Below are 26832 nucleotides of genomic sequence, written 5' to 3'. Positions count from 1 at the left end.
TTTTTTTTTTTTTTTTTTGAGAGAAAGAGAGTGCGTGTATACATGAGCAGGGGAGGAGAGGTGTAGGGAGAGAAACAGGAAGAGTGAGCAAGAATCTTATGCAGGTTCCATGCTCAGCGCAGAGTCTGACATGGAGCATGATTCCAAAACCCTGGGTGGAAATCAAGAGTTGGACCCTCAATCGACTAAGCCAACCAATGAGCCACCGAGGCGCCCCTCTAACTCGTCATTTTTTCCATGAAGTATACTTGATAAACAATGTTACATTAGTTTCAAGTGTACAACATAGTGATTCAACAGTTCTATACATTATGCTATGCTCACTACAAGCATAGCTACCAATCTGTAATGTTTGAACCCATATCTACAAGATGAAAGTATTAACTTCTACTCCTACTCCCAAAATTCAGAGATAATGGATGCAAAATACGACAGTTAATATTATTTCCTGTAGTCTATAAAGAATTATATTCGTACACACTTTGCAGCATGTTCCAAACTGGTTTTAAAAATTAATGAAAATATAAAGGGTCATATTACATGCTTTGCTTTTATGAACAAAGTAACGGTAAAAACCAGTAATTAGAGTTTATATTCCTAGACATACATAGCAAGAAGGAAGAGGAAAATAACATTTATTCACACACCAAATTTTTGGCACTTTTTATAACCTAACCACACTATAAAATAGATAGTTCTGACCCCAATTTGCAGATGATTATCAACCACTACAGTAGAGCGGCAAAATGAGGAGTTAAAGCCCAGGTCTATATGATCCCGAAGTCCATGTTCCTTCCACCAGGTTTTGTTACCCACTCTAATATGCACTCTTAGTAAGACATTTAAGTTCAACTAATTTTTGTAACTTATTAAATACTGATTTCATATTTATGTTATTGCGGTTGATTCTCCACTAGTTTCCTTTGAGGAAAGAATTAGCAATAGCAGGCTAAGTTTAGATGTGGGAGAATGTGGTGGGGCTCCTTCTTTCCCTTACTAAATCATCAGACAAATCATAAATTTTCTGGGGTCATTTTCATTAGTTCCAGAATTCATGTCTACTAATACATATTACTTCCTATATGGCATATTGCAAATGTCCCCATTTGAATAGTAAAGGTGACCATTCTCAAACTTATAACAAAGAATGTCAATGGTTAAGATGGTAGTACCATAAACTTGGTAAAGCACGAGGACAAGTTTAATTATCCTAAATTCACATTTTTGCATCTTTATTTGCAATACAGAAAATTTAGACATAAAGAAATGTAAATGTCCATCTTAAACTATTAAGTAAATTATGGTACATGTACACTATGGAATACTATGTACCCTGACATGGAAAAATCACTGTTTCCATTGAATGCAAAAGTGACTGCCAAAAGAGAGATACCACTTAGACTATGACTGCTTACCAGTTTGTCTCCTGCATCAGACTCTGAGATTGCAAGAAATTCTAGATATTTCTGTTTGAATTAGTTTTATAATTTCTGCAGAATTAGAAAGTTGCCATTTAAAATGTCTACTAGCCATCTGCACTATTTACCTATTACTACGTAATAAAGCACTCAGTTTAAGGCACTGAGTACCTTAAAACAATATTCAGCTTTTTATTTCTGATACTTCAAGAAGTCAAGAAGCCATCTTCTTGTGAGACACCTAGATTTTTTTTTTCTATTGGCCTACCAGTGTCTCAACAGTCTACTGTCATATTGGTGGCTGGAGCTAGAATGTTCATGATAGCTTGCTTCACTCACATGTTTAATACATTTGTGGGAAAAAGTGCATTCAACTGGGAAACGAGGATGGGTGGGCCTCTCTCTTTCTGCATCTACTCTCAGTGCTTTTCCCTCTCCAGGTAGTCTTTCAATATAGTCAGTACAATAGGATACCCAGACTTCTCACATATGGCTCACTGTCCCAAAAGTGAGAAACAGAAGCTTATCAAACTGTCTTAAGGTTTAGGCCTGGAAGAGACATAGCATCACTTCAGCAGGACTGTATCAGTTAAAATGAGTCACAGCACTAATGCAGATCCCAATGTGGAACAGAAGGGTAGAAGTATCAGGAGGCATCACTGAGGGTGTTTTTTAGAGACTAGTTAGCACAGCACTTATTGGAAAGCCCACGTGTACAACACAGTTGATTGCTCAATTGCAAAAGAGCAGTGGGAGAGACTCTGCAGAAGGCAGTCAACTCTTACCTAGATTTCAAGCAATAGGCAAAGTCTAGAATTAGTTATCACAATTCCTAAGGCCTGTTTTCCTCTCCAAAATGATCTCCTACAACTTACACACTATACTCCAGTCACCCCTTTTGTTCTTCACACTATAAAGGCATTTTACTTTGAAGACTCAACATGGATGAAATGATTAAATATTAGAGGAAAAAAATTTTACTACAAGTTTTATAAAATTTTATAAAATTGTAAAGCACTATGCACAATATAAGCAACTATCATAATTAGACCATAATCTAAGTCATTTCATTTCTTATAGGTGCTGATAACAATGGAGACAAACTTGGGTGATTTTCACCAGTCCAAAGCTGCTGGTTGTCTCCAGTCTGGGAACTTTCACAGTAACTAAAAAACAAAAATGAACTTTAACAGGAGCGTCTGGGTGGCACAGTCCATTAAGCATCCAGCTCTTGACTTTGTCTCAGGTCATGATCTCATGGTTCCTAAGTCTGAGCTCCACATTGAGCTCCACATCGACCCCGCAATGTGCCCTGCATCAGGCTATGCACTGACAGCACAAAGCCTAAAGCCTACTTGGAATTCTCTCTCTCTTTCTCTCTCTCTCTCTCTCTCTCTCTCTCTCTCTCTCTCTCTCTCTCACAAAATAAATAAACTTTTTAAAAAATGAACTTAAACTTATATTTCATTTTGGGTCTGAAATGTCAGTAACCTAGATCTTTCAAAGGAGCAAATCTGCATTCTGTTAAATAGCAGGATAAAACCAGTACAGTCTGTTTCAAATTGCTTGTAAAGAAATAATCCTCACTAGGGTGCCCATCCTAGGAAGGAGATAGGTCAACAAATCAATGAAAGTGTCATTTTCACTTTTTAAGGAACACAGGTTTCTACAGAGAAACTTAGAAAACACAGATAATTCAGAGAGAAACCCACTGTCATAGAAGTAATAGCAAAATTACTAGCTCTAACTTCTCCAAAATTACAGCAATGGATTTTAAAGTCTATTTAAATAAAAAAAAAAAAAAATCTGTAAGAAGCAAGTAACAACATGCCCAAGAAACTGCCTGGAGGACTAACCAACCATGTATTATCAGATGTAATGAGAAGGCAGAAACAAGGTCTCAGATTAGTAGGTGTTCAATACAAGTACTAAGAACAGAACTAAAAGTAGGCCAATTTGCTGCCCTGCATATGAACTAAGAACAGTTGGGAAAACAAATGCCAAATCTGACAGTCATCCCTAGGAATACCGACTTCGTGATCACAACTCACCGTTCATCTTTCCTTATCTGTTTTACTAGATATATTTCTATCTGCTCTATTAGACTATAAGCTTCCTGAGTACTAAAACTATGAGGGTTGATAGAACCTAGCACTTACTCAATGAATATATCTGTTGAAAAGCCTTCTAATGTAAAAGGGTGATAGATGGAAAACAAATGTTTGTATACTTCAGAATTCTGCTTCAGACTTGTGGGGAGTGGATGGAAAACACGGTATCAGGGAAAGGGGTAACACTCAAAAGGAAACTGAAGAGAAGAATGATTCATGCCATCGGGTCACTTTTCCGTAGTATTTATTGAAAGGGCGGGCCTATGCCTGCCGACTCCATCTTGTTCTGTGTCCTTCACCTTGACCACGCCTCCTCCCCTTGAGTAACCTCCCACTCACCCGTTCAAACTTCCAGATCAAAACACGCCCGGCGACCTGCTTTACAGGACTCCGACCCTTCCCCAGCCAATCTGCTGAGGCCACAGCCATTACCTCACCAACTACCCCTAGACCCCAATAAAACCTTTGTGCTTTTGAAACTCGCGCTCTCTCTCCCCGGTATTTCACTGCTGCGTCGGTGCAGGTAGGGGATTGAGCTCGAGCTAGCTCGAATAAAGGCTCTTTTGCTTTTGCATCAGACTCGGCTCCCTGGTGGTTTTTGGGGATCACGAATTCTGGGCATAACATTTATATACTCTCAACATAAATATATAGTACTTGATTGCTATTGTAAGTTACAAACTTCCATTAGGTCCTCTGCTCTGGAGGGAAGCACAGAATATTGAACAACAGAAGTTCCTGCCCTCATAGAACTTAAGGGTAGGAAGGGGTGAGTCAATCATATGGTAAATGTCTATATGTGTATCAACAAATTGACACACTGATGTAAAAGTACTGAACAGGGTGCTGTGACACAAAATAATAGGTAGTCTTAAGAAGGCTTCTCAAACCACCTAACATTTAAGCAGGCACTTGAAACATAAAGGAATCAGCCAAACAAAAAGAATGAAACCTCCAGGGCAGAGGAAATGGCTGTTAGCATCAAAATAAGCTTGATATGCTCAGGCATTCAAGAAACAGGAGGAAGGTAGTCCTCAGTGAACATTTAATTAAATAAATCAAGTTATCTTTAAGGTGGAGGGTAGAAAGATCTATATATACATAAGATGCTTACTGGGAATCTGCTTTCTTGAGGTTCATCAATATCTAGATTTTTCCTTATAGTAGATACTACACTTAAAGCCTAAAGAGGGAAAGGAAAGGATAAGGACTAAAAAGCAATGTTTATTTCAAGTCCACCCAGGAATCTGTGAGGAGGAGGAGGAGGAAGAGACTCACTCACAAGGAAAATGGAGAGAAAGGATTTCTGCTTTACAAATATTCCTTGGCCAATTTCTTCCATATTCATACACCTACTTTATCTTTACAAAAGACATCAATCAACATGTATTTATCAAACAATATCAGATACATGGCCTAAGTTCACAAGTGCCATGAAAGGGGATTACTTTTATTTATTAATATGATAGGCAAAGATAGGATAAAATAGGCAGAGAGGGAAAGGTTAGGAGGAAAAACACACATTTTAAAACAATGCTGGGAGCTTTGGATCTAGAGCAAAATCCCTCAGACATAAAGTTCCTCCTGAGAATGTGACAGACACCACTTACCCCTCTCCTTTGCCCCCCTCTTCCTCCCCACCTCAGGCTTCTCTATGACAAAAGACCTGACTAAAAATAAGTAGACCATAAATGACCCACAAGGAATAGTATGGCCACAGACCACCCCTCATACAACAAAAACCCAATTAAAAAGGAATGACTAGGCATTTAGAGTTACCAAGCCAATAAGGATAGAGTCTGAGAAGGAACAAGGGGAAAGGAAAGAGGCCAACAAAAACCTTATAAAACATGAGAAGGAAAGCTGGTAAAAGCAAGTAAGAAGAGCCAGCAAGATGTCTGAGGCCAGAGACTCCCCTTGCATGCTTCTGGCTTCTGCAACCTTGCTTGCCTCTTGCATCAGTGAGCAGCCAGGAACCAGAAGCTTGACTATACTAGTCCCACCCAACCTGGAAGCACATATGTATAAAAGATTAGTAAAACCCAAAATGGAGGCTCAGCCCTTGGAAGTGACCCCACTGGCCAGCACAGGTGCGAAATAAACAGTCTTTTCTGATTCCCGAGTGCTTGTAGCTGGTCTCTTCCTGGGCTCCGAGTGTTTGGAACAAATACAAAGTCCCTTGCCTATAGTCTCAGGCATTCATTTTCAGATGCCCCCTCTCTGTAAAGAGAGGTTCATACTATTCCTCCTTTCTGATCTCATACTTTAATAAACTTTTGCATGCAGCTAATTTTATTGTGTGTCCATCTCTTCATTCTTCGAAGTGGAGAGACAATACAACCTGGGTGCTGAGGTAAAAAATCCTGCAACATTAGAGATGACATGATTGCATAAAGAGTTTAGTATGTAGCTGGAAAAAAAGATGAACACCTAAGACAGAATATAACTGATAAAATAAAAGAATTCAAAGATGTACACCAAACTTTAATCCTGATTTTAAGCACCCACATATACCTTATGACTATGTCTGATAACATGGAAATATAGTATATGAGCAAATCAAATTAGCAATCTAAAAATGACTCAGAACAATCCTCCTTTTTTATATTCAAGCCAACAGAAAATTTAAAGTGGATAATGGCTTTACAACAGCACAGATTCACAAACATTTTGAATATTCAACCATAGAGGACTGCTGAAATTCATTATGGCATATCCATCCACAGCATGCAAATTCCTGTAGTCTTTAAAAATCATGTTGTAGAGGTGATGAGGGAGCATGGGGCAAGCTGAGGGCAAGGTGCAGGCTAACAGCACCTTCCCTCCCAGGTGGGACAGTATGATATTTCTTGGACATTCATGGCTACCCAAAAATGGGAAAGGACAAAAAAACAAATGGTTAAACTCATAAGAGTCTCCATCAGTTTACCAGAAAAAGGCAATCCCATCCATCATAGCCTAAAGTCCAGGAACTCCCTACTGTCTCAATGTTAATGCTTTGCTAGAGGGAAAAACAACCTTAGCTTGACCACAGTTAGGCCTCCAGTAAGTCTTTAGCATGTCAAAGTCTCTTTGGAAACCCCCTCTCCCCCAACACCATAAAATGGTCACCACCATCCCCACAAACCCGCCCTCCCCCCGCCACACTTACAGTGTCGCTCTTCCTGCCAATGGGTGCTATCCCCATGGTTTAATAAAATCACCTTTTTTCACCAAAGACATCTTCAAGAATTTTCTTGGTCATTGGCTCTGGACCCCACGAACCCCACCATCACCCCAAACTTCACTAGAGGGGTGCCTGAGTAGTCCAATGGGTTAAGCATCCGACTCTTGTTTTCACTCAGATAATGATCTCGTGGTTCTTGAATTCAGGCCCCACATCAGGATCTGCGTGGACAGTGTGGAGCCTGCTTGGGATTCTCTCTCTCCCTCTCTCTCTGCCCTCCTGCATGCACTCTCTCTCTCTCTCAAAATAACTATATAACTTAAAAAAAAATTTTTTTTTAAATCATGTTGTAGAAGGGCACCTGGGTGGCTCAGTCGATTGAACCTCTGACTCTTAATTGTCAGCACAGGTAATGATCTCACAGTTCGTTGAATTCAAGCCCCATACTGGACTCTCTGCTGACAGTGTGGAGCCTGCTTGGTATTCTCTCTCTCCCTCTCTCTCTGCCCCTCCCCTGCACAGGCTCTCCTTCTCAAAATAAATAAACTTAAAAAAAAAAAAAAAAAATCATGTGGTAGAAGTCTCTTAAATGACCTGGAACAATTTTTAAAAAACACATTAAGTGCAAGAATGGGACTCAATTAAACACACAGACAATATGACCCTAATTTATGAAAAATCACAGGGGTGCCTGGGTGGCTCAGTTGGTAAGCATCTGACTTCAGCTCAGGTCATGATCTCACAGTTCGTGAGTTCGAGCCCTGCATCAGACTCTGTGCTGACAGCTCAGAGCCTGGAGCCTGCTTCAGATTCTGTGTCTCCCTCTCTCTCTGCCCCTCCCCTGCTTGTGCTCTATATCTCTCTCTCTCTCAAAAAATAAATAAACATTGGGGTGCCTGGGTGGCTCAGTCGGTTAAGCGTCCGACTTCGGCTCAGGTTACGATCTCACATTCCGGGGGTTCGAGCCCCGCGTTGGGCTCTGTGCTGACAGCTCAGAGCCTGGAGCCTGTTTCAGATTCTGTGTCTCCCTCTCTCTCTGACCCTCCCCCGTTCATGCTCTGTCTCTCCCTGTCTCAAAAATAAATAAACGTTTAAAAAAATAAAAAATAAAAAATAAATAAACATTAAAAAAAATTTTTTTAAAGACCTAGCAGAATAATTTAATTTGATCACCTAAAATAGAAACCAGGCATTAACATAATTGTTCTCTCTCAAATTATTTCTTCCAAAAGCCTTTCAACTAGGTCCAAGTAAAGAACTGAGTAAATTAAAAACTACTATTTTTCAATATGTACTTTACTAAAAACCCCTATATAGAGAAATTTATAGGTTTTATGTATCAAACCTTACTCATGTCAAGAAACTTTACGAGGACTCTTAGAAATAAATGAATTTCCCACCCCCCAAAAAACAGGAGCTATATGATAGATAATGCCTGGGTCAGATACACATATGCTCTCTAGGGGATATAAGGGGGAAAAAATGGTGAAGTTGTGTTTTTTCCCCTGCCACTGGAATATTAAACAAACGAAAAAACCTACTCTGCTCCATCACTACACAGAAAATTTTCAGATTCACAGAACCTATGTGAAAAGATCAAAATTTCTGTCTTGAAACAGTTATGAGAATATTGACCAATAAAAGTGCCTGCTACTACCAGATACAAGACTATTTTTCTCCTCCATGATCATATAAATGGTGTTTAATTCCACTATCTTGTATCTTCTTCCTCTAAATTCCCTCAATGTAAAGGCCAAAGTATAACTCTTTCAACTCTAACAATTCCCTGAGCCTAGATTGGAACTGAGCTAAATTAATAAATATTCATTGAGCAGAATACCATTATAGGCCAGCTAATGCATTCACATGATGCACCACAGCTCATAAATTTCTATTGTTAAAACGTACAATTCTTCCATAAACATAAGACGATACGTCCTACCTGTATCAAATCAAATACAAACCATATAGTAATTTATAATTCAATACCAAATACAGTTGTATATATGAATTCATGTGAACTACTGAGATTAAATAAAAAAGCAGCTGTGTATGTGTGTTAGAGACTCAGCACACACACTTACGTATTTTTTCTTAGGAAGCAAAAAAGTTTCTTCTATCTTCCTGATTAACGAAATCTTAGCTACAAATCTTCAATTTTACTTTGAAATTTTACATGTAAATCTTATTTAGGAAGAGTAGCTTTTGCATCATAAAAGTTTCATTTGGTTAAATTTCTCAGAGATTAATCTACTCTTAAAAGCATGTTACTTCCTATTTTTCTGGCAGCAACTATCGCTGTAAAGACAGACAACAGATTTATAGAACATCAATCAATATTCTTTTAGGGCTCAATCTTACACTGACAAAAACTAATTTAGTCTACTTGCTACCCTTGCTTTCAAGACAAATCTAAAAGCTTTGACAGTCTCAGACAACAGTAAGCAAACCAAAGTGATTGATAAAGAAGATTCTACCATATAGCATTAGATTCTACCATATATACCATCTACCAAATTTAGAAGAGATTCTCAAATCTTTCTTTTATGACAAAAAAGAACAGCAACACAGAATCAAATCATATAAGGTATGTTTATAAAAGTTACACATATTATTTATATAAAAACCTGTACTTAAGAGGTATTTTTGATGATGTCAGTGGTGCCACTGAAAATGTTTCATAGCCTTGAGTAATTTCAGCAGCTGTCATCATAATTCTGTTGTTTATTACTGTCATTTACAAAAGATCTAAGGAAGGAAATAAGCCAAAGTGAGATGCTTCTGCCTAACTGAAATTTTATAGCAGGATTCTGTTTTTTCATTTTTAAAGTAAGAAATTTTTCCATTAACACTTCTGACCACTGTTTTCCTTCCCCCAAAATGTAAACATTTAAAAATAGGAGTTTTTTGGCTTTGCTGGTTTCTTGTCACTAAAGTACATCATTATAATTTTTTTAATGTTTATTTATTTTTGAAAGAGACAGAGACAGAGATTTCCCTGCCCCTCCCCCACAGAATCTGAAGCAAGCCCCAGGCTCTGAGCTGTCAGCACAGAGCCAGAAGCGGGGCTCGAACTGCGAACCCTGGGATCATGACCTGAGCCAAAGTCAGATGCTTAACCGACTGAGCCACCCAGTTGCCCCTAAAGTACATTATTATAGATAAAATACATAAATGGGGTTCTCATTTTTTTTGAGAGCATGACAATACTTCTACTGTATTCATTACTATGTGGTCAAGTTTCAATTGTTTGTTTTTCATTGTGATGATGATGATAACAATCACAATAAGGGCATTTTTATGATTCCTATAAAAACAGAGAGAATGGAGTCCAAATGACCACTTTTTAGCAATGAAAAACATCTACAAATGCAGAAATAGCTGGTTATGCAATGAACTGTGAGAGCTATAAATCAGGGGTTTTGACTGCCAGTCTTCCTACCTAGTTATAATGTATCTCATTACTATTTAAATCTTCCATCAGTTTTGATAGTTCTATTAATTTTAAAAGCATAAAATAAAAGGCAATGCCTTCATTTTTCAAACCATCTCCATGGATAATTCCATGTTTCTCATGTCTCTAAAATCTAACCAGAGAATACCATTATGCAAGTACACATTTAAATCATCAATTTGATAATCTGTCCTCAAATCTGTAACAAGAAATGATGTCCAGCCTATCACAAACTCCTTTCTTAAATCGTATTTCTAAAACCCAAAACATTTGCCAATCTCAGTTTTCCAAAATAGCTCTTCTGTTCTCTACATTCGTCTAACTTGGTAACAGCAGATAAGCAAGTAACATTGGTTTTGAGTTCCAATTTAAATAATGTGAAGACTAAGAAAAACTGAAAATCCTCCCACAACAAACAGCTAAAACATATGAAGTAACAGTAAAATAGGTATAACAACTTAGAAAGGTAAGTCTCGTAAGAGATGAGTTTCCAATCTACAATTACAATCCAATGAAAGCTAAAATCAATAGTCATAGCAAACTGGAATACATCTGTCTGAAATTCAGGTAATATGTTATTGAAAATTAAACAACTATTTCACAATATAATAATAATATAAAAACATTAAACATAAATCAAGAAATCACACAAAAAAAGAATAATACATTATTTATCACAAACATATGTATGCCTTAATATTAGGTAGAGTGATTCTTCCCCCTTTATTCCCCTTTTTCAAACTCAAGTGGTTTCATAATCTGGATCCACAAAACGTGCTAAAATCAGTATGACCATGATAGTAAAATTAGAGCAATAAAGTCAAAGAAAGGAAAGTTATAGGCAATTCTTACTTATAAATATAGATGCAAAACTTCAGCATAAAATTAGCAAAATGAATCAAGGAATTTAAAAAAAACCGTATCATGATGAAACAGGATTTATTCTAAGAATGCAAGAACAGTTTAACACAGAATACCTATTAGTGTAATCCATTACATTATTGAGTGTTATCAAGGGTCCCCAAAATCAGTAGACAAATTCACAGGACTCAGAGGCAGTTGTAATCACAGCTAAGATTTATTATAGCAACACAGTAAGAATATACAGCTAGATGGTTCAGTAAGGGAAACAGAAAAGTCAGAGTCTGGAAAAGTCCATACACAGGCTTCCTATACCTTCCTTCCCCTGCCCAAAAAGAAACATACTTGGGTATGCTTCTTTCTCTAGCAAGGAAAATGCAGCCTAAGAAAGCCCATTGAGACTGAGATTAGAAGTTTTTATAGAGGGCTAGTCACACAGGCATTCTCTGCTATCACCTACCAAAGTTCTAGACTCCTAGGAAGAAGGCAGGTGTTCACCATCAATCACAATGTACAGACAGCCTAGGCACAGTTATACATCTATACCAGCTAGGTAATGTTTCAGAAGCCAAGTTCTCGAACATCAGCCAAGGGCCAACATTGCAGGCAGGACCTCATAAAAATAGCAGCCCTCAGGCCTTCTATACTAACTGCTTTGTAAAAAACATTTGGTAAAAGGATCCCAAAAATTTTTTGGTAAGTTTCAACACATGCATCACATAAAGCTTTGGTAATATAAAAGAGGACCTTCTTAACCTGATTTTTAAAAAATATACGAGGAAGTGGTAACCAACATCTTATCAAATGGTTAAATGTAAGAAGCATTTTCACTAAAGTCAGGAAGGAACACAAGGATGCCTCTACTACTGTTTCTGTTAGGCACTATACCAGAGCTTCATGTACCAGCCATACAAGAAAAACATAAATGAAAGAAATTAAAACTTTTTAAGATGATTATCACATAGAAAAGTCAAAAGAACTATCAGACAAACTATTAGAAACAATGAGTTCAGAATTGTTGCTGAACATAAGGTCAATAAACAGGAATCAATGTTATTCCAAATTCCTTTTTACCAATCTAAAAATACACTCCTTAGAAAATATATACAATAGCAACAAAAACTACCTGAAATTTAGAAATAAATGGAACAGAAAATGTATGGATGTTAATCTTTGAAATCCAACAACTTCACTCCTAGATTTCTATACTAAAGAAATCCCTTGTGGGCAATAAGTGACATTCACTTTAGCCCTATTAATAATACAAAAAGCTGAAATTGTTGTGAGAACAAATAAACTGATTTATTCATCCAATGGAATACTACACAGCAGTTTAAATGAAAGAACTCAAGCTACATATATTGACATGGATAAATTTCAAAAACAGCATTAAGTTTACAAAAGCAATTACAAACAAAAAAAATGAGGGAAGTTTTAACAAGTATCTGTGGTTTTTTTCGTCCTTTTTTAAAACACTGTGATACAAGGCAAATGTTGAATGTTCAATCTTAACAATGAATACATGGGTGTCCATTACAGTATTATTTTTATTTGAATTGTTTTAAAATAAAAATTAAAAACATAACTGTACACATGCGTAATTGTAAAACCCAGGCATTTAACCTGGCAGGGCTGGGAAAACTGAATTAATCTACAGTCTGTGAGTGCCTTCTACTACCTCTTCTCACCACTCCTAGGGTTCAATTACCACTTAACTTACTTGGTTAACTCCCTTAGGCTAAAGAACATTTTGATGAAGAAGATAAAACTCAACTAATTCAGTTAGGTTGTCTCACATAGACCTACTTCTTCATGTGCTTTTAGTGCCTTCAAAACAAAACAATATTCATATTTAAAATATATTTTAAATATATATTTATTTAAATATATTTTTATTTATATATTTAAATATATTTTTATTTATATATTTATTAGAATATATTGTAATATTTATTTATTAAATTTATTTTATTAATGTATTAAAATTTATTTATATATTTATTAAAATATATTTTAAATATGTATTTATTTAAATACATTTAAAATATTTTTTAAATATAAATATTGTTATCTTTAGGGACTTTTTCTTCAAAACAATTCCTGTCATAAATCCTTCTTATGCCCAGCCCAAATCACCTCTTGAGAATCACTGATTCTCTGGGGCTGTCTTCCTTTTTAGATTCTCAAATCGCCAGAATGTCTTGCCTTTCTCCATTCTAGTTGAAATTGTTTTCTTACCCCCACTCTTGATCCAATATCCCATTCCTTGGCTATAACTGCAATCTCAAGGTATAATGAGACATCCTTAGTTTCTTCCAAACTTCCTATTATTCCCCTTTCACCAACTGGTTCCTTCATATTGATAATAACTTAATGCTAGAGAAGCCACACCTTTTTTCCTTAATCTTCTAAAAAATTACCCAGTGATCAAGCAATACTTTGACAAAAGCCTGGGCTGCACAAATGAGACTTCATTACCACTAATAACTTTCTAGCTGTATCATTTTTTGTGATCACACAAAGAAACTATCAGCACCTTCCTCTCCACAGGTCTGAAATGTTTTCACAATTTTATCAGCATCTGTTTCCTTCTTTTATCTTTAGCAAAGGATTCTCACATGCATCTGCACCCTGAAGTTCCTACCATATTGTTTCTTTGAACAACACTTATCCTCTTCACTATCGTGTTTCCTTTCCTCTTAAGCCTTAGCTGTTTGAGGTCTATGGGTGAAAGAAATCTTAAGAGTGACTGTTACTTACTACCTTTAACTTATGCATTGGTAACAACTGAAGTCACAAGTCTCATTTATAACTCTAGTTCCTTCATGGCACACATTTGCCATAGGTACTGACCACAGGCAAGTCACTGTTTACTAAGTTCCTGGGCACCATCTTTTTTTATGCCATACCTGAGTGAGTACCTCCAGATATATACAGTTTCTTACTCCCTTTGTCTCTTCTATTTTCAATTCTAATCTTCCTGATAAGAAAAACATATTCTCCATACAAAAAAAAATCCTTCACAAGTTTTAAATCTTAAGAAAGCAAGATAATTACCTTTGGAAACACATTTACATGAAGAATTTAAAGACCTGATTTTAGGTCCAGATTCTACTTATTAACGCGACACCTTAAAGCAAATCACTTAACTTTTCTAAGCTTCCATCTTTTCATTAGTTTAAAAACAATGTATGGTACATTTTCTAATATGTACAGTGTCTAATCATTACACTCATTAGAATCAAATGAAGGCACATAAGATAAAGTAATAACAACAGCTAATATTTATTAATGCTCAGTGATGCCTGGCAATATGCTAAATCCTTAATTATTTTATCTCATTTAGATTTAGTCTTCACAATAACTGAAGAAAGTAGATGTAAGTATTATTTCTATTGTGCAGATGAGGATTTCATGGCTTAGACAAAGTTAAGTAGTTAACCTAAGATCACAACTAAACAAAAGACAACTGAAATCTGAATGAAAAACAGTCTCCAAAGCCATGATTTTTACCACTTCTCCATTTTAGTTCTCAATCTATGCTAAAGAGCTTTATAGACATTAAACATTTTATACATGCAAGCTGATTATCATTATTAGTTATTATTATTCATAATGGCACTATGAATAATGACAGCATCAACCCAATAACTTTTTTTTTTGTCTCCAACATACAGCAGTGTGCCTTCAGTACAGCAGGTGATGGTGATGGAGATAGAGACAGATAATGCTACAATAACTATATAGTGACAGATGGTAACTACACTTATCATGGTGAGCATTTCACAAAGTATATAAATGCCAAATCACCATGTTGTACACCTGAAACCAATATAATATAGCATGTCAACTAAATTTTTTTACAGTTATAGATGTTCCCAAATCTTATTTTGCCAAGCATAGTCATTTTTTAAATGCTACTGTCAAATGAGGGTCATTTTAATACTCAAAAGCACAGAAAGAATACAATCTTAGAATAAAGTCCCTTACATTGAATAAATTTAGTTCTATAAAAACATTTTAAAAAAAGAGGACTTTTCCATATACTTGAAATAAAAATCTCAGTGAGCTCCTCTAATTAAAGCCTCTAGACTAGTACCCATGCAATGTAATGCATTCAATGTAAAATATTTTCTTTCAAGGGCAAATGTTTCAGCAGGTCAAAGAGTACTATAAAATAATCTAAAATAAATAGCCTCAATCCCACTTCACGAAATTATGTCAGCAGAAAAGTTGTTACCTTGGTCTTAATTTTAAAAGATTATTTTGTAACCATGATAATGTGTCAACGTTTACTCAAAAGACGTAGTGTAGACAGCATATTCAAGTAATGCTGCAACTAAAAAGTTAATGTCGAGAGAGAAAGTCCTTTTAAGATTTCCCCAAACTGAAATGACTTACAGAACTTTTTAGCTCCTTCAGGCTTAGCTCCTTTATGGCTCACTAAGAAATCAACAATCTCCTGAAGACTAATTTAATTTCCAAGGTACCTTAAAAAATGGTGTCCTGGGTAGCAGATACAAGTTACATGGTTACCAGAAAGATAATAATATGGTTACCAGCCCATTACAAATTAGTAAATTGGCACTCTAGACCAGTGCTATCCAACAGACCATTTGGCAATAATGGAAATATTCCATATCTGCACTGTTCAATAGCTGCTGGCCACATGTGGCAATTGAACACTTAGATACGTGATTATGGTAACAGAACAACTGAATTTTTAATCTTATTTAATTTTTATTAACTTAAATTGCTAGTTGTGAATTATGGCTATTATTTTAGACAGTACGGCTCTAGATTATAACTCTTTAAATTGATTGGCATGAGCCTATTCTCAAGATACTAACTGCTCCTGAATGAACTAAAAATATCCAGATCCTACTGCTATAGACCTGAAGTCTGGACCCTGGACCCAGAATGACTCCATGCAGACAATGTTAGGGTCAGCCTGAAACATCACCTCACTTTACCACAACTTCACTGTCACAATGCTCACCTATACACTCAACTTTCCCCAACCTATCTGTGTCACACAGACCACAAAGCATTTTTCATCTAGTGGGTTACTTTCTCTTTGCCTCCTCTTAATCAAATTGACAGAAACTAAAGCACATTCCAAAGGCATCAAGCAGAGCTGCTAAAATGAAAAGGAGACAGTGGAGAGGCATGCTTTTGCACTAACCTTTCATGTCTAAAGACATGGATTCAAATATAAATCAAACACTGAAGCTTGGTAGTCACATCCAAAACCCCAGGTGGATATGCATCCTAGTCATAAAACTCTTACAATATGACAAGCTGAAAAACGCAGCAGATGGGAACAATGGGCAAATTTGCTCAAGTAAGGCCCACAATCATTAAAAGGCTGGGTCATGGACAATGAAAGTAGAATAAATGCTCCAGAAGTCTGGCCTTTGATTATTTTCACAAATCAATTCAAATAGAAAGATACTATACTTGTAAATATTAAATAGGAAAATGTAGAGCTGGGGTAGAAAAGATAATTAGGAAGAAATGGATGGGAGAGGAGTATATTTTAATGCATTCATTTCTCCCTATTCCCTGCTAAGTCTAAGAAATCCAACTTTTAAAAAATAAGAACCAAACTGAAGACTTCCAATTTGTTTCCTTTTCTCACAAGCATTTCCTCAAAGGAAAACTAGGCATGTTCACAAAATGATGTAAAACCATTAGAGAGGTTAATTCCACTAAACTCCCTCTGAAAGGGTTTGACTTTTAAAAATATTCAACCTAAAAATCAGGCTTTTAAACTTGTTATTCATATTGCAGTTATAATACAAACTTCATAGTTAAGCAAGCAATAAGTGAGAATAAAAATATTTAGTCCAGCTGGAGTTTGAGGTTCTTTGCTTAATAATTATCAAACACCATCTTTTCACAAGTCATTCAAGTAGTTCATCTTCATTTCACAGTCCTCTTGTCCCATTATCCCCAGGCAGCCAAGACTGAAGCACTTCTATAACCGAACAGACTTTCTTACACTGCATTTTGAAAACTGTCTCTGTGCTATTTATTTTGGCTCATGGGTACAATGCATGGTAACTATGCTTTGCTATTATTAAGATTTATGTGCACCTATCTACTCTGAGTCCAACTGCCTTCTCAACAATTAGAAACAATCATGGTAAATTCACTGGCTGGAAAATCAAAGTACAAGAAATAAACCATTCAGTTCGAACCATTTAAGTCTCTTCTACTGGAATACTTATTTATTTTCTTAAAATGGTAGTGTGAGAAATTTGAGTATTATATCTAAAATCTGTTCTTACTGTATACAAATGGAAACACAATCATACACATTTTTTCCCAGTTCTTAAAAATGTACTGTACCAAAGACAACTTCAAAGTGTTTTGTGGAAGAGAATGCCAATCTAACAGAACAAACTTTTTAATGTGGAACCAGAAAAATGAGAGGGGCAGGAGAATAAGGGGGAAAGAGAGCTACTGTGGCACAATTTTCAGAGCAAAAGAAATATGGAAGTATAATTTTAAGTTCAGGTATAACAAATACCAAAGTATACTGTCTCTGGTATGAGACAAGAGACACAGACTCAGGAAGCCAGCCTGAAAAAGGTGTAACTAAAGAAACAGGTACGAATCAAACAACAACAACAAAAATAAAATCTAAGAGCACAGCCATATCATGCATAATAGGCAGGTCGGAATAATACTTTTGGCATACAGATCACAGAAGGAATGACATGAACACAGCTCATTCACAACTGCAAACAGATGATCACATGTTTATTCTCTACTAAGGTGATAACTGTAAAATCCAGTTAGATAAACAATCCTGATCATTTGCTATTTCAGTATTCTTAGAATAACAGAGTATGAATAGCTGCTACACAGGACCTACATAGAAATCATCCATTCTAAACTTCTGATTTTACGGGCTCAAATTTTCTGTGAGTCAGTGGGATGGCCAAGTCTCTGACTCATACCACAGTGCTCTTCCCACTGAAAAGTGCTTCCAAGTGCCCAAGCTTCCAATTTCATCAAACCTAAGACATCATTTTTTAAAACATGTTCTTCCTCCACAGCAGGAGGCTTTGAAAAGGTTTTGAAATCTCAAACAGCATGACGAACTTCTATACAGAAAAGAATGAAACACATTAGCCAAAAGCGCCAAGAAAAAGAAAGAGCTTCCTTCAAAGAGGGAACAGTTCTTTCAACAATGCTACAAACACGATGTATTTTCCATGTAAGAAAAGTAATTACTGGTTTTAATAGTTTTTCTTTCGTGTTCTGGGGAACATGAGGTAACACTAAAGCAAGAAGTCACAGCATAGCAAGTTTTGAAGCTTCCATTCCACTCAGAAATAACAAGTACAATTCTATTAGGAGCAAAGAACTTTGAAAAGAGCTTATTTACAAATAGCCTCAGAAAGGCTGTAAGATGCTTATTCTCATTAATTTTTACACCCATTTTAAAGATTTAGAAATTAATGGATAAAAATTTATTTGAAAACTGTTAACCACTCTGGGAAATACAGACAACATTAAAATTTTAGTATCTCTTAAAAAAGTAGGACCAAACTTGCCATATTCTTCAATGTAAAGAATTTAGACAGTTAATGATTACTATCAATTACCAAACATGTTAAGAAAGCTTCTTCCCAATATCTTATTTTGCTCTGCATATGCTTAGTCGTCGTTTCCAGAGTTGCAACTGTGCACTAAGAACCAAAAGAATAAATGTGAGCCCATAAAACTCTTTAAGCAGTTATTGTTTCAATCATAAAAAAAGTTGATCACTATCAAGTCACATCTTTTTTTCCTACCATAAAATTCAAAATATAAAAATGAGAAATACTTAACATCGTGCTACCTTACAAATCCAGAGAAGTCCAGTTCAAACAAATTCCTATGCTGCATATACTGCTTTTTGAAAAATGGCATAGTCACCTGTTATAAAAATTATTTCTGAATCTTCCAACAAAAATAATTGGAGAAAAAAAATTAGGAACATATGGACAGAAACATAAATAATTCATTTAAAAGAGAACCAAAATGGATGTATTTCTTGACTCTCCTTGTTACCCCCTCAAATTTGGAATTTCATCCATAATATGCATCACATTGCTGTTCGCAAAAAACAAACAGAAAAAAATTTTAAGAGCTTTACTTCTTCCACACATGCTACCTTCCTCCTGCATTGGAGATTTAACTCTCTGTGACCCACATGCTATAAATGAGCTGATTCTGATAAAATTTCTATAACTGTTCCAGGTTTATAAAAGTCACAAAGTGTAGCATAAAGTCCATCACCAAGATAAACTCTTAAAAAGAAGGCTGATATATGAAAAGCTTGAGAACTTTTCTGTATCCCATGTAAAAATGCAAACAAAACCTCAGAATGAGTGGCTGAATTAGAAATTAAATTCTAATTATGGGGGAGGGAAGCTGACAACAGTAATTTGCTTAAAAAGCTTATGAGGAAACCATGACATACATCACTTTTCCATAAAAGAGCAATATAAAAATCACAGAATGAACTTGACAATGAAAATTTTATGTTGAAGAACAAAGCAAACCCAATGCAAGTACTTATTCTTGATAATTAATATTTCTTCCATATGTAGGTTGAGACAAGCTGTAAAATGCTTGGCATGAAAACTTTCTCCAGACACTAAAGAGTTATCCACACGAACAAGATTGCAAAGGAAATTTACATGTAAGAATTAAAAGAGAGTCTCTTAATAAAAGAATTGTAAAAGGATCTTTAAGCAGTATCTAGCATAGTGCTTTGTGAACAAACATTCATTACATAAGATATATTGTTGTGAGTTAAACACAGAATTGAACCTACCTTTTTTCCTAAATGAAAACACTACAGTAAAACAATTTTTTGGCACAAAAACAGACAGATCAATGAAACAGAATAGAGAACCCAGAAATGGACTGACAGACGTATGGCCAACTCATCTTTGACACAGCAGGAAAGAATAGCCAATGGAATAAAGACATTCTCTTCAGCCAGTGGTGCTGGGAAAACTGGACAGTGACATGCAGAAGAATGAACCTGGACCACTTTCTTACACCATACGCAAAAATAAACTCAAAATGTATGAAAGACCTAAATTAAACAGGAAGCCATCAAAATCCTCGAGGAGAAAGCAGGCAAAAACCTCTTTGATCTTGGCCACAGCAACTTCTTACTCAACAAGTCTCCAGAGGCAAGGGAAATAAAAGCAAAAATGAACTATTGGGACCTCATCAAAATAAAAAGCTTCTGTACAGCGAAGGAAACAAACAGCAAAATGGAAAGACAACTGACGGAATGGGAGAAGATATTTGCAAATGACATATCAGATAAAGGGTTAGTATCCAAAATCTATAAAGAACTTATCAAACTCAACACCCAAAAAACAAATAATCCAGTGAAGAAATACGCAAAAGACATGAATAGACGCTTCTCCAAAGAAGACATCCAGATGGCCAACCGACACATGAAAAAATGATTGAATCACTCTCATCATCCGGGAAATACAAATCAAAACCACAATGAGAAACCACCTCACACCTGTCAGAATGGCTAACATTAACAACTGAGGCAACAACAGATGCTGGCGAGGATGTGGAGAAAGAGAATCTCTTTTGCATTGCTGGTGGGAATGCAAACTGGTGCAGCCACTCTGGAAAACAGTATGAAGGTTCCTCAAAAAATTAAAAGTAGAACTACCCTATGACCCAGCAATTGCACTATTAGGTATTTATCCAAGGGATACAGGTATGCTGTTTCGAAGGGGCATGTGCACCCCAATGTTTCTAGCAGCACTATCAACAATAGCCAAAGTATGGAAAGAGCCCAAATGCCCATAGATGGATGAATGGATAAAGAAGATGTGGTATATATATACAATGGAGTATTACTCGGCAATCAGAAAGAATGAAATCTTGCCATTTGCAACTGCATGCATGGAACTACAGGGTATTATGCTAAGCGAATTAGTCAGAGAAAGACAAATATCATATGACTTTACTCATATGAGGACTTTAAGACACAGAACAGATGAACACAAGGGAAGGGAAGCATAAATAATATAAAAACAGGGAAGGGGACAAGACATAAGAGATTCTTAAATATGGAGAACAAACAGAGGGTTACTGGAGGGGTTGTGGGAGGTGGGGGATGGGCTAAATGGGTAAGGGGCATTAAGGACTCTACTCCTGAAATCACTGTTGCACTATATGCTAACTAATTTGGATGTAAATTAAAAATAATAATAAATAAATAAAGCAATTTTTAAATTAAAAGGTAGTAATTCAGTCTGCTTACAAAAAAAAGAGACAGGGGAGGTGTGAGAGCCATTTAGACCGGCTAGTAATACAAGGAATCTTTACCTCCAAGCAAAGCAATGTAAGAATCTGCAGCATGTAACACCTGCATCTTTAAGACTATATCACCAAAAAAAAGTGGTTATCTTGAAAATATCACCAAAAGCTCCACAGTTTCAAATCTGACAGAATTCAAACACAAAGGGCTACGTATTATATAATTCAATTTTTTGAAACGTCCAGAATAGGAAAATCCACAGAAATAAAAAGTAGATCAGTAGTTGCCAGGAACCAAAGAGCAGAGGGAACGGGGATTGACCACTAATAGGTACAGTGCATGGTGACATATTTGATGAAAATGTTCTAAAATTAAATAGTAGTGTGACTACATATTCAACTTTTAGTGAATTTACTAAAAGCAACTCAACTATACATTCTCTAAGGGTGAATTTTATGGTATGTGAATTATTATTTCAATAATATTCTTATTAAAAATTAAAATAGGGGCACCTGGGTGGCTCAGTGAGTTAATCAAGAGTCAGTCAGATTCTTGATTTCAGCTCAGGTCATTGTTCCTGAGTTTGAGCTCCATGTCAGCTCTGCGCTGACAGTGCAGAACCTACTTGCGATCCTCTTTCCCTCTCTCTCTCCCCCTCCCCTACTTTCCCTCCATCCCTCTCATTCTCTCTCTCTCTCTCAAAATAAATAAACTTTAAAAAATTAAATTTAAATTAAAAAATAATCGGACAAGTCATAACGTCATTTGTACTATAGTAGACACATTCAGAGCTTTCCACCTGATCCAAATTTGTTTACCTTGGCAAGGCGGCTCATCTGATCTTCTGAGAGAGTACTGCTTGTTCTGCCAGGAGTTTTTGTGGGTTCTGATCCATCTGCTTCTACATTAGGCCAGACTTTCAAGTCGTGCATCCCTTGGCGAAACATGCTAGGCGAAAAGATAGTGTTCAGGGTAGAAGTAAATTAATGCAGTTCATTATAGGACATTTAGGTTCCTAAAACAGAGAGAATTCCACACAGGAAAATGCATGTCTGTCTTGCCAAGCCTGAAACCTCCAGTGGGTTATAAAGCAATTAACTAAGCAACTAAAATCCATGTTAACACTGTTTTTTTTACATGCCATTCTTTTCCCCTCCACACAGAACTATTACAGAAATCCTACAAGTCGAGTAGAAATAGAAAGTTCCGTAATGGACCACACTCACACTTCATCATTTCAGTGGAGATCTGAGAAATAATAGAGACCAAATTCCTATCAAATAAAAGAATGTCACATTTATAATAACTGAAACCAAATTTAAATGAATACATAACTCTCTACTTTAAGTGACAATTCAGCACAGTAGAAGGTGAAGTCAAAATGCTGGGATCTGAATCCCAGCAGTGCCATCAACTATTACCTACATGACCTTGGGTATATTACCCAACCTCTATGTCTCAGTTTTCTCATCTATAAAATAAGATTATAAAGAGTACCTGTATCTCAGAGTTGTTAGAAAAATTAAATAGATCAGTAGAAGTAAAAAGTACTTAGAACCATGCCTGCCACACAGGAAGTACTCAATAAATGTTAGCTATTATCATCCTTTCACTAGGTATCATGATTTCTCTCCTGTCTTCTTTTGCACAAGAGATGGGTCTAAAACAGAATACAAATGCAGATTCGTATAAGAAAAAAATCCCATGTCTATGAATCAAGAAATTTAACATACAGCCAAAATTCAATCTGAGGATGGTGAGATCCTGCTTTATAGTGAAAAACTATATAAATGATTATTCATGGCCAAATTTCCTTCAAAAGCTACCAAGAAGACCTAGAGTAAAGGTTGAGCAAAGTCATAAAGGAGATTTAGACAACTGTTTTTTAAATATGCTACTATTAAGTGTCTGAGTGTTTTTTCATGGAAGGATTAGAGATGTCCTTCTGTTAGTGTGTTCTCTTTTTTCTTAACTGTTGTTGTTGTTGTTTTTTAAACAAGACCTTTCAAACAATATAAAGTCTATCAAAGAGCATCCTCCCAAAGCTCAAAGAGCAAGCTGATGACTGCAATGGAAAAAAATAAGACTGGAAGTGAGTAGGCAAGTCCAAAGCATTTTGTACACTCTCACATTTAATAACTTTTTAAAAAATAAAGTACATTATGGGGTGCCTGGGTGGCTTCAGTCGGTTAAGCGTCGGACTTTGGCTCAGGTCATGATCTCATGGTTCATGAGTTCAAACCTCGAGTCAGGCTCTGTGCTGACAGCTCAGAACCTGGAGCCTGCTTCAGATTCTGTGTCTCCCTCTCTCTCTGCCCCTCCCCCACTCATGCTCTGTCTCTCAAAAATTAATAAACATTAAAAAAAAATTTAATAAAGTACATTACATATATTGATACAGCATTTTTCCATCTTTAAAAACATTATACTTAACTATAAAAGGCTTACATAAAATTTTTAAGCCATTTATTATCATGTTCTGACTAATGGAAAATTTCTTCACAGATTTTTCCCAGATAATAAAGAGGATTTTCACTGATTCTGTAATGTATATAAGCAATGATGCCATGAACAATGAGAATGGAATGATAAACGATAGCTACAAGCTCATGAGCACAGTTAAGACTAAGGTATAACCATACTTGTTACAAGGTGTTTAAGGCTGGCAATAAACAGGTGGCACCCAGCAACCATGCAAAAGCTTACCTTAGAGGCCCCCCAGAAATGCACTGATTAGTTGTAAAGAATAAAAATTCTCAAGATTTATCTACCATATTAAAGATCAAAAAGTTATATTACAAAGAAAGCACATATGCCAGCCTTTTATAAAGTTCACTTTCTTTCAAATCAGGTATAGATTCAATATCAAGCAGACCTGCTTAGTCTCTAAGAAACTGGGTACAGTGAAGCAATAATGCCACTTTAAATGAATATCCTTACATGTACCTTGAGAAACAGCAGAAGGCCTGCCTTCCTTCTCTCTACCTCTGTATCCCCCAGTGAATACTGTGACTGGCTGAATGTAACTAAATCAAAAATAAGTACATTTGGCAGGAAGTCAGTTTACTAAATGATTTAGGTGCCTTGGGATGAATCTGGAGAGAAGATTTAAGGATACGGGACGTGGAGGGAAGGGGTGATGCCAAGTGACTCAAATGATCAAGTGAACATATTACTTTCTTTTGACGCTAATGGAACCTTTGCAGAGAGTTACACAGCCTCCAGGTGGCAAGCCAAAAGATGCTCAGAGCATCATGTCCACTTGGGAAATTAAGCCAAACAGGCAAGACAAAAGACACAGCATAGCAGGATCTCCTTCGGACTCCAGCGGAGGCCCCAGCAACAGCTGCTGCTGACGTTCCAGCTCCCAGTGCCAAGCCACTATCGCAGCCACTGCCCTGACTTTCAAATTCACATGTGGAAAAACATCTGCACGAGAAATCTGCAGCCTGCTTATGGTTCTCTGCCAATTCAATCTAATGATCAATCCGTTTTTTAGCTACTTAGAAATCTCACCAGCTAAACTTTCAAAATGAGGACAATTAGTCATTCTAGCTGTATCTTAAGAGATGAGTCTTTCAATTATTAATTATACTATTCTCCAAGAAGCACTGCTTCACACAGACTCAAGTAAACAAAACAGACATTAGCAAATACCAAGAGTTGACATCACAAGGTTCCCAATATTGTAAGACAACTATCACATGCTTTGAAGACCACTTCTTAAAAACTAAGTCCATACCAGCCCTACTTAGGGGAAAAGGTGAGGAGCAACTGGGGTTATGTAATGGTTCAAGAAGCATCTGAAGAAACTACAGTCTAAAGCAGTTTCCTTAAATCACAAAAACCGTGGTGACACGTGACATGATTTTTAACGGTAGGAAGGAAAAAAAAAAAAAAAAAAACTTCAGCTTCCTGCTGAGGCCACCCAAAAGATGGATGCCACTCTCTCTGCCGAAATGTCAGCAGCAGCATGCAGAGAAGCAGCTGTGACCCCGCAGTACCAGCGGAGGTGTGTACCCTGCCACAACACCTGAACATCCTGAGCAGTCACACACAAAGCTGCACACAGTCTAGTACCGTGCCAGCAGACACCTGGGCTTACATGCAGCACAACCCAGTTCATCTCAAGGAAAGGCCCCAGGACACACAGAGAAAAAGGACTTATTTCAATTTCATAAAGTTTCTTATGCTTCCTTTTTCTGAGGTGAAGGTCGGGATAAATGTCAACCTAGAGGGAACAGGAGTAGATGATCCACCTTTTCTTCATTCCTTCCCCACTGTTCAAAGTATCAGGGAAACCTCTATTGAAATCTGATGTTATCATCTGGCTAACTGACATACAACCACATAGGAGCTATGTGTTTTGTTTTTGTTTTAAAAGTGAGCTAATTCAGATAATCAAGTACAGAGATACTCAGTACAGAGATAAGGCAGGAATTCGGAAAGTAATAAGTCAACCAGTCCTATTTGAGAAACCCTGCTCTAAGAGAGGGAGGTGCACAGAGTCAGTACCAATCTCCAACACGTTTTATTTTCACCTGACACCTCATGTGTTCAGGACATGGACGGGCAGCATGACCTAATGTCCAGTTAAGAGTTACGAAAAAACAGAGGACTCTCCAAGATTCAAAGTCTTAATTTACTTAATATCAGGAAAACGAATTGAAGTTGAACTCCCACCTATTGCTACCACTACCTTCATGGAAATATTTGGGGTTTAATTACTTCTTAAAGTACAACAAATACTACTGACTTATGTTTCAGGCACATTTCCATCATGGTTTGGATGGGAGGCAAAGGAATGCTTCCTTTACTGGGGTTCACACAGAAATACAAATCAAGCGGGCAACAGGATGAAAGAAAGAAACTTTGAAAACAACTGCTGGCATAAGTTCTACAAGTCGACTATTATAAAAAGGTTAATGCAGCGTTTCCCAAAATGTTGATCCATAGGCCACAGCATCGCTTGGGATCCTGCTTACTAAAAATGCCGAATCTTGGGCCCCATGACACCCTCACTAAATTAATGAGAACACAGGAAGATGACTGTTTAGTGAGCTTACCAGATGCTTCTTATTCATAGGTTGATCACTACCGACTTCATGTACTTTTCAAAAACTTGCCAAAAGTCAAGTAAAACTGGGTCACAAATGTTAATTTGAGAAAGAAAGAGTTTGTTTGGCTTTAGGCAGTTCATTTTACTGCACTTCTGTGGAAATTTCGGTTGTCTCATACTTACTGTCTAGTCCAATTGTCTCCTGAAACTATATCCTAAGGTCATCTAAATGCAGAGGTGTGCTTTTATGACAAAACCTCCAGCTGATTTTCCAAAAGGGAAACCACTTATAAAGAGGTCAAGAGGAAAAACCAAGAGGTGTATCTGTTGTTTCTCAAGAACATTTAACCACTAACTACACAGCAAAAGTAATAAACTGTTGTGCACTTTTTTACTGTGTAGTAAACCCCACCCTAGTAGAGAACAGCGAAAAGGAACAGACACTCTGGAAAAGGAACAA

The 26832-nt window shown here is 36.5% G+C and overlaps 1 protein-coding gene across 2 annotated transcripts in view; it reads right to left on the bottom strand.

The window, feature by feature from the left end:
• Positions 1-26832, bottom strand: part of PIK3C3 (phosphatidylinositol 3-kinase catalytic subunit type 3) — a 140677-nt gene that overhangs the window by 102445 nt on the left and 11400 nt on the right. For both annotated transcript variants that reach the window (XM_007081803.3, XM_042962956.1), the window contains one exon: positions 22132-22261. In XM_007081803.3, the coding sequence (XP_007081865.2) occupies positions 22132-22261 (130 nt within the window). The remainder of the gene's footprint in view (positions 1-22131; positions 22262-26832) is intronic.

The sequence above is a fragment of the Panthera tigris genome, chromosome D3 (genome assembly GCF_018350195.1).
Source record: "Panthera tigris isolate Pti1 chromosome D3, P.tigris_Pti1_mat1.1, whole genome shotgun sequence".
Classification (NCBI taxonomy): Eukaryota; Metazoa; Chordata; class Mammalia; order Carnivora; family Felidae; genus Panthera; species Panthera tigris.
The sequence above is the reverse complement of the archived record's forward strand: the minus strand, read 5'-3'. Positions and strand labels throughout refer to the sequence as shown.